At 64.0% G+C, this 9,706-nt stretch overlaps 1 protein-coding gene across 1 annotated transcript; it reads right to left on the bottom strand.

The window, feature by feature from the left end:
- Window positions 1–2,237: 2,237 nt before the first annotated feature.
- On the bottom strand, window positions 2,238–9,451 carry LOC132208723 (RNA-binding protein 42-like; the record flags this gene model as incomplete). The annotated part of the gene is made up of 4 exons (XM_059644111.1): window positions 2,238–2,758; window positions 3,379–3,573; window positions 5,070–5,206; window positions 9,345–9,451. Coding segments are annotated over 4 exons (552 nt in total), but the record flags the coding sequence as incomplete, so codon positions are not given.
- Between the last annotated feature and the right edge of the window lie 255 nt (window positions 9,452–9,706).

Genomic DNA, 9,706 nt, shown 5'->3' with positions numbered 1-9,706 from the left:
GGGCAGGTGAAAGAGAGACGAGGGGGCACAGGTGGGTGGGGGGGAGGAGAGGGAGAGAGAGAAAGGGCAGGGGAGACAGAGAGGTGAGGGTGTGGGGGGTGCGGGTGAGATAGACTGGAGGGCTATGAGCTAATTTGCTCTGGGCTGATGTACCATTGCTGAATGAACTTCTCAAAGTTCACATTGAATATTGATTAAATCTCCCCCTGACCTGCCCCCCCACAATCTCTCTCTCTCCCCGACCCCCCCCCACAATCTCTCTCTCTAACGCCACCAGCCCCCAATCTCTCTCCCCGACCCCCCCCACAATCTCTCTCTCTAACCCCACCACCCCTCCAATCTCTCTCTCCCCGCACCCCGACAATCTCTCTCTCTAACCCCACCACCCCCCACAATCTCTCTCTCTAACCCCACCACCCCCACCCAATCTCTCTCTCTAACCCCACCACCCCCCACAATCTCTCTCTCTAACCCCACCACCCCCACCCAATCTCTCTCTCTAACCCCACCACCCCCACCCAATCTCTCTCTCTAACCCCACCACCCCCACCCAATCTCTCTCTCTAACCCCACACCCCACAATCTCTCTAACCCCACCCCCCCATAATCTCTCTCTCTCCCTCCCTGCCCCACCACCCCCCAATCCCTCTCTCCTGCCCCCACACAATCTCTCTCTCTAACCCCACCACTCCTCCAATCTCTCTCCCCGCTCCCCCCACAATCTCTCTCTCTCTCCCTGCCCCACCACTCCCCCCAATCTCTCTCTCCCCGCCCCCCCACAATTTCTCTCTAACCCCACCCCACACCCCAATCTCTCTCCCCACCCCACAATCTCTCTTCCTGCCCCCCCAGAATCTCTCCCTGTCCCCGCCCCACACCTCCACAATCTCTCTTTCTCCCCGCCCCGCGCCCCCACAATCTCTCTCTCTCTCTGCCCCACCACACCCCCCAATCTCTCTCTCCCCACCCCCCCACAATCTCTCTCTAACCCCAACCCCCCAATCTCTCTCCCCGCACCCCCCACAATCTCTCTCTCTCCCTCCCTGCCTGCCCCACCACACCCCCCAATCTCTCTCTCCCCATCCCCACTATCTCTCTCTAACCCCAACCCCCCAATCTCTCTCCCCGCACCCCCCACAATCTCTCTCTCTCTCTGCCCGCCCCCCCCACAATCTCTCTTTCTCCCTGCCCTGCCACGCCCTCAATCTCTCTCTACCCCTCACCCCACCCCCCAACACTCTCTCCCCCGCCACGTGCCCCCTCAATCTCTCTCTCTCTCCCCTCCCCCCCACAATCTCTCTCTCTCTCTCTCGCTAACCCCACCACCCCTCCAATCTCTCTCTCTCCCCTCCCCCCCACAATCTCTCTCTCTCTCTAACCCCACCACCCCTCCAATCTCTCTCTCTCCCCACCCCCCCACAATCTCTCTAACCCCACGACCCCCCAATCTCTCTCTCCCTGCTCCCCCCCACAATCTCTCTCTCTCCCTCCCTGCCTGCCCCACCACACCCCCCCAACCTCTCTCTCCCCGCCCCCCCACAATCTCTCTCTCTAACCCCACCCCCCAATCTCTCTCTCCCTGCCCCCCCCACAATCTCTCTCTCTCCTTGCCCTACCACCCCCCCAATCTCTCTCTCCCTGCCCTACCACCCCCCCAATCTCTCTCTCCCTGCCCCACCCCCCCCACAATCTCTGTCTCCCTGCCCCCCAATCTCTCTCTAACCCCACCCCACATCCCAATCTCTCTCCCACCCCACAATCTCTCCCTGTCCCCGCCCCACCCCCCCACAATCTCTCTTTCTCCCTGCCCTGCCGCACCCTCAACCTCTCTCTACCCCCCCCATCCCACCCCCCCAACTCTCTCTCCCCCGCCCCGCGCCCCCTCGATCTCTCTGCCCCGTTCCCCCCCACCCCTACCGAATCTCTCTCTCTCCCCACTCCATCCCCACCTTCTAATGTTACTCAAGCTTTTGGTATACCTTCTGTGCAGATTGGTGGCCTCAATCTGTTGTATCGCCCTTCATATCCGTAAGGCTTCGTTCGATGTGATTTGCCCACACTGCTTGCAAAACATAGCTTTGCACTGTACTCAGGAACAGATGCCATGATAAAGCAAATTAAACAAACCATTCTCTTGTCAGTGTGTTGTCTGATCGATGCTGATATCAACTTTAAAAGAAACCCAACACGTCCTCAGACCAATGGTCAGATTAGGAGGCAAAGGAAGAGGCCGCAAGAAACTGAAATAAAACCATCTATTGCTGATCAACCAGCCATGAGAGCTTCTGTGAAAATGAGTGTGTGTAAGTGTATGTGTCAATTCAGAAAACGAGAAATGTCTGCAGTCACAAACATCCTGTTACACCAGTCCAGCCTGCATGTCCGGCAGCTGATCTGCACGGCACTGCCCACCGACTTCCATCGGGAAATGCTGTGCGAGGGGTTGGCAGGGAGGGAGTGGGGACGGAAAGTGGGGGTGTCAGCATTTATACACAACGCTGGGAGGGGGGGGAAAACAGAGACCCCGACATCTCAGCCCCAGCCAACAGCCCGCTCCTGGTAGCACCACGTTGAGGGGGCGGGGGTGGGTGTGGTTGGAGGTGCTGGAGAGAACGTGAAGGTTCTGCGCCGCCCCCCACGGTCGCTCACCGCAGTCCCAGCTTTTTCTTCTCCTTCTGCTTCTTCCTCACCACGTCCAGATTCCGGTCCCGCCACATGCTCTTCCGCAATTTAATGGGCCGGCTTCCCACGTATTTCCCTGTAGGGACAAGGATCAGGTCAGGGAGCGAGAACCCGAACCCCCTCAATCAGATTCCAGTCTGTAACTCCCTCCCGGGGTATCTGTTATTCTGTATATAAACCACCCCGAACCCCTCGATCAGATTCCAGTCTGGAACTCCCTCCCGGGGTATCTGTTATTCTGTATATAAACCTCACCCTCCCCCCCCCCGAACCCCTCGCTCAGATTCCAGTCTGTAACTCCCTCCTGGGGGTTATATGTTATTCTGTATATAAACCCCCCCAAACCCCTTCGATCAGATTCCAGTCTGTAACTCCCTCCTCGGGGGGTATCTGATATTCTGTATATAAACCCCCCGAACCCCCTCGATCAGATTCCAGTCTGTAACTCCCTACCCAGGGGGGTATCTGTTGTTCTGTATATAAACCCCCCGAACCCCCTCGATCAGATTCCAGTCTGTAACTCCCTCCCTGGGAGGTATCTGTTATTCTGTACATAACCCCCCCCCGAACGCCCTCGATCAGATTCCAGTCTGTAACTCCCTCCCGGGTATGTGTAATTGTCTATATAAACCACATTTCCATGATGGTCGGTTTGGATTTCTCGCAGCTCTCGGCGAGTGTAGAAGGGTGTCTCACCGTTCATCTCCCTCATTGCCCGCACGTAGTCATTGGGGTCCTTAAAGCTGACAAAGCCGTATCCCTTGGTCTTGCCGGTGCGTTTGTCACGGATGACTTTGGCCTTTAGGAAGGACTGGTATTTGCCGAAGGCCCGCGCCAGAATATCATCATTCACCTCGTTTCCCAGATCCCCACAGAAGATTCGGAAGTCATCTGGAAGGGGAAAGCGGCCGTTTCAACCGTGGTTGCAGTCAACAGGGCAAGAGTCCTAACAGGCAACATGTGGGGCTGCTCCTGTCACCGTACGGACAGCAGGGGCTGTGCTGCTGGCCCAGAAATACCCCTTAGGGAGGGAATTCCCAGATTCCGACCCTGCGACACTGAAGGAACAGGGATATATTTCCCTGGTCAGGGGAACTTGCAGGGACTCGTGTTCCCATGTACCTGCTGCCCCTTGTCCTTCCTGACGGAAGTGGCCGTGGGTTTGGAAGGTGCTGCTTGAGGGGCCTTGGTGAGGTTCTGCAGAGCATCTTGTGGATGGTACACACTGCTGCGGCTGAGCGTCGGTGGGGGGAGGGAGTGGGATGTTTGTGAATGTGGGGCCGATCGAGCGGGGGCTGCTCTGTCCTGGATGGTGTCGAGCTTCGCGAGTGTTGTTGGAGCTGCCCCCATCCAGGGGCAAGTGGGGAGTATTCCACCCCCCTCCTGCCTTGTGCCTTGTCAACGGTGGGACAGGTTTTGGGGGGGGGGGGGGGGGGTCAGGAGGGAGTTACTCGCTGTGGGATTGTGGGATTCCCAGCCGCTGTGTTTCTGTGGTGGGTCCCAATTGAGTTTCTGGTCAATGGCTACCCCCAGGGTGTTCCCAGCACCAAGTGGTGATTCGTAACTGGGTGCTGAATACTCTCAAAGCCAGTTTATTCCTTTATCATCGGGCGAACTGAGATACAAGGTCAGGGACCTCAGCAATCCATTCAGATACACACACACACACACAGGACCAGGTCCCAGACTAAGACGGATCTGACCAAAACTTACACACTTCCTTGCGCACAGACAGAAGTACGCGCTCACTGAGGCACACACGGGCGCATGCTCATTCCCTCACTCACGTGCACAGACACACACACACACACACACTTGTGCAAACTCGCACGTACACGCACACACCTGAGAGTGGCTCGCACACACCAGAGCACACATGCACACTCACTTGCTCAAACCAGCACACACGTTTGCATGCACTCGCTCGCACACACACACTGACACAAACGTGAACCCTGTCTGAGACAAGCATCAGTGCATACCTTGCTCACTCCCACCATGAGCGCACACTCACCCACTCCCACGCACACCCGTGCACACTCGCTCACACCCATATTTGAAGACAGAAACGCAGCCTGATCTGGATGCTTCCATTATGTCTGGGCATTCACTCAAGGAGATAAACTGCACATGGAGTGTGAGAGTGTGGGTAGGCTGGAGAGCTCCTGGCCTGCTCACTGCCTGACTGTGGACAGTATTCACCCAGCATTGACTGACGCACTCTTGCTGGGGTCAGCGAGTCCCAGGGGGAGCTCAAGACAGGAGCTGCAAACCCAGAGAGAGGGGCGCTGCCTGCTGTATCCAGGAGCTCCCATGTGTTTGTGCAGGAGCCCGGAAATCAGGGATCAGCAAGCAACATCAGGACTGCGACCGGACCGTGGGCTCACCATGTTCCCATTCCAACAGGCTTGGATCCTCCCATGATATGCCTGCTGCCGTCCGGATACAACGCTTTGTCCTCTCCTGTTTGTTTCTCTTCTTGTCTTCAGGGACCACCTCACCAACCTGGGCAAAGAGACAGAACCTTGTCTGAGGGAGCATCCGACAGCAATAAGGACAGGAGCCCTGGATGATTCCCTCCTTTCCTCCCTCTTGAACCCAGGGAGCATTGGACATCGATCGGGGCAACAGGATGAAGGGATGAGGAGGGTACAACCATTCGACACAACAGCAGCAATAGGCCAAACCCACACCCTGCACGCCCCCCCAGACCGTCTGCCACACCCAGACCCCGCCACACCCCCAGACCGTCTGCCACACCCAGACCCCGCCACACCCCCAGCCCGTCTGCCACACCCAGACCCTGCACGCCCCCCCAGACCGTCTGCCACACCCAGACCCCGCCACACCCCCAGACCGTCTGCCACACCCAGACCCCGCCACACCCCCAGCCCGTCTGCCACACCCAGACCCCGCCACACCCCCAGCCCGTCTGCCACACGCAGACTCCGCCACACCCCCAGCCCGTCTGCCACACCCAGACCCCGCCACACCCCCAGCCCGTCTGCCACACCCAGACCCCGCCACACCCCCAGCCCGTCTGCTACACCCAGACCCCCGCCACACCCCCAGCCCTTCTGCCACACCCAGACCCCGCCACACCCCCAGCCCGTATGCTACACCCAGACCCCGCCACACCCCCAGCCCGTCTGCCAAACCCACACCCTGCACGCCCCCCCAGCCCGTCTGCTACACCCAGACCCTGCCACACCCCCAGCCCGTCTGCCACACCCAGACCCTGCCACACCCCCAGCCCGTCTGCCACACCCAGACCCCCGCCACACCCCCAGCCCGTCTGCCACACCCAGACCCCGCCACACCCCCAGCCCGTCTGCTACACCCAGACCCCGCCACACCCTCAGCCCGTCTGCCACACCCAGACCCCCGCCACACCCTCTGCCCGTCTGCCACACGCAGACCCCGCCACACCCCCAGCCCGTCTGCCACACCCACACCCCGCCACACCCCCAGCCCGTCTGCTACACCCACACCCCGCCACACCCCCAGCCCGTCTGCTACACCCAGACCCTGCCACACCCCCAGCCCGTCTGCTACACCCAGACCCCGCCACACCCTCAGCCCGTCTGCACACGCAGACCCCGCCACACCCCCAGCCCGTCTGCCACACGCAGACCTCGCCACACCCTCAGCCCGTCTGCTACACCCAGACCCCGCCACACCCTCAGCCCGTCTGCCACACGCAGACCCCGCCACACCCCCAGCCCGTCTGCCACACGCAGACCCCGCCACACCCTCAGCCCGTCTGCTACACCCAGACCCCGCCACACCCTCAGCCCGTCTGCCACACGCAGACCCCGCCACACCCCCAGCCCGTCTGCCACACCCAGACCCCGCCACACCCTCAGCCCGTCTGCCACACGCAGACCCCGCCACACCCCCAGACCGTCTGCCACACCCAGACCCCGCCACACCCCCAGCCCGTCTGCCACACGCAGACCCCGCCACACCCCCAGCCCGTCTGCCACACCCAGACCCCGCCACACCCCCAGACCGTCTGCCACACCCACACCCTGAACGCCCCCCCAGCCCGTCTGCCACACCCAGACCCTGCACGCCCCCCCAGACCGTCTGCCACACCCAGACCCCGCCACACCCCCAGACCGTCTGCCACACCCAGACCCCGCCACACCCCCAGCCCGTCTGCCACACCCCAGACCCCGCACGCCCCCCCCAGCCCGTCTGCTACACCCAGACCCTGCCACACCCCCAGCCCGTCTGCCACACCCAGACCCTGCCACACCCCCAGCCCGTCTGCCACACCCCCAGCCCGTCTGCCACACCCAGACCCCGCCACACCCCCAGCCCGTCTGCTACACCCAGACCCTGCCACACCCTCAGCCCGTCTGCTACACCCAGACCCTGCCACACCCTCAGCCCGTCTGCCACACGCAGACCCCGCCACACCCCCAGCCCGTCTGCCACACCCACACCCCGCCACACCCCCAGCCCGTCTGCTACACCCACACCCCGCCACACCCCCAGCCCGTCTGCTACACCCAGACCCTGCCACACCCCCAGCCCGTCTGCTACACCCAGACCCCGCCACACCCTCAGCCCGTCTGCCACACGCAGACCCCGCCACACCCCCAGCCCGTCTGCCACACGCAGACCCCGCCACACCCTCAGCCCGTCTGCTACACCCAGACCCCGCCACACCCTCAGCCCGTCTGCCACACGCAGACCCCGCCACACCCCCAGCCCGTCTGCCACACGCAGACCCCGCCACACCCTCAGCCCGTCTGCCACACCCAGACCCCGCCACACCCTCAGCCCGTCTGCCACACGCAGACCCCGCCACACCCCCAGCCCGTCTGCCACACCCAGACCCCGCCACACCCCCAGCCCGTCTGCCACACGCAGACCCCGCCACACCCTCAGCCCGTCTGCCACACGCAGACCCCCGCCACACCCTCAGCCCGTCTGCCACACGCAGACCCCGCCACACCCCCAGCCCGTCTGCCACACCCAGACCCCGCCACACCCTCAGCCCGTCTGCCACACGCAGACCCCCGCCACACCCTCAGCCCGTCTGCCACACGCAGACCCCGCCACACCCCCAGCCCGTCTGCCACACCCAGACCCCGCCACACCCCCAGCCCGTCTGCCACACGCAGACCCCGCCACACCCACAGCCCGTCTGCCACACCCCAGACCCCGCCACACCCCCAGCCCGTCTGCCACACCCAGACCCCGCCACACCCCCAGCCCGTCTGCCACACCCAGACCCCGCCACACCCCCAGCCCGTCTGCCACACCCAGACCCCGCCACACCCCCAGCCCGTCTGCCACACGCAGACCCCGCCACACCCCCAGCCCGTCTGCCACACCCAGACCCCGCCACACCCCCAACCCGTCTGCCACACCCAGACCCCGCCACACCCCCAGCCCGTCTGCCACACCCAGACCCCGCCACACACCCAGCCCGTCTGCCACACGCAGACCCCGCCACACCCCCAGCCCGACTGCCACACCCAGACCCCGCCACACCCCCAGCCCGTCTGCCACACCAGACCCCGCACGCCCCCCCAGCCCGTCTGCCACACCCAGACCCCGCCACACCCCCAGCCCGTCTGCCACACCCAGACCCCGCCACACCCCCAGCCCGTCTGCTACACCCAGAACCCGCCACACCCTCAGCCCGTCTGCCACACCCAGACCCCGCCACACCCCCAGCCCGTCTGCCACACGCAGACCCCGCCACACCCCCAGCCCGTCTGCCACACCCAGACCCCGCCACACCCCCAGCCCGTCTGCCACACGCAGACCCCGCCACACCCCCAGCCCGTCTGCCACACCCAGACCCCGCCACACCCTCAGCCCGTCTGCCACACGCAGACCCCGCCACACCCCCAGCCCGTCTGCCACACCCAGACCCCGCCACACCCTCAGCCCGTCTGCCACACCCAGACCCCGCCACACCCTCAGCCCGTCTGCTACACCCAGACCCCGCAACACCCCCAGCCCGTCTGCCACACGCAGACCCCGCCACACCCCCAGCCCGTCTGCCACACCCAGACCCCGCCACACCCCCAGCCCGTCTGCTACACCCAGACCCCGCCACACCCCCAGCCCGTCTGCTACACCCAGACCCCGCCACACCCCCAGCCCGTCTGCCACACCCAGACCCCGCCACACCCCAGCCCGTCTGCCACACCCAGACCCCGCCACACCCCCAGCCCGTCTGCCACACCCAGACCCCGCCACACCCCCAGCCCATCTGCCACACCCACACCCCGCCACACCCCCAGCCCATCTGCCACACCCACACCCGCCACACCCCCAGCCCGTCTGCTACACCCAGACCCCGCCACACCCTCAGCCCGTCTGCCACACGCAGACCCCGCCACACCCCCAGCCCGTCTGCTACACCCAGACCCTGCCACACCCCCAGCCCGTCTGCCACACCCCCAGCCCGTCTGCCACACCCCCAGCCCGTCTGCCACACCCAGACCCCGCCACACCCCCAGCCCGTCTGCTACACCCAGACCCTGCCACACCCCCAGCCCGTCTGCCACACGCAGACCCCGCCACACCCCCAGCCCGTCTGCCACACCCAGACCCAGCCACACCCCCAGCCCCTCTGCCACACCCAGACCCTGCCCCCACCAGCCTGTCTGTCTCAGTCGGGCTCCGCCCCTTACCTCCACATGGGAGGCTCCGCCTCCGGTAAGGTGGGGCCAATCAGGTTGTCTTCTGTCGGCAGCTCCTTCTCCTCCAGGACAGTCACCACGTGGGGCTCCGGGATCTCCTGTTCCAGGGTTGGGGAGAGAGTGGGGGATGATTAAAGTACGGGTCTCACACACAGGCAAAGATACAGCGCGGCACGGTGTGGGCTTGGGCTTGGGCTTGGGCTTGGGCTTGGGCAGGGAGGGGGGGGGGGCTTGGGCAGGGAGGGGGGGGGGGGGGCTTGGGCAGGGAGGGGGGGGGGGGGCTTGGGCAGGGAGGGGGGGGGGGCTTGGGCAGGGAGGGGGGGGGGGCTTGGGCAGGGAGGGGGGGGGGGGCT

The sequence above is a fragment of the Stegostoma tigrinum genome, unplaced genomic scaffold (genome assembly GCF_030684315.1).
Source record: "Stegostoma tigrinum isolate sSteTig4 unplaced genomic scaffold, sSteTig4.hap1 scaffold_523, whole genome shotgun sequence".
Classification (NCBI taxonomy): domain Eukaryota; kingdom Metazoa; phylum Chordata; class Chondrichthyes; order Orectolobiformes; family Stegostomatidae; genus Stegostoma; species Stegostoma tigrinum.
The sequence above is the reverse complement of the archived record's forward strand: the minus strand, read 5'-3'. Positions and strand labels throughout refer to the sequence as shown.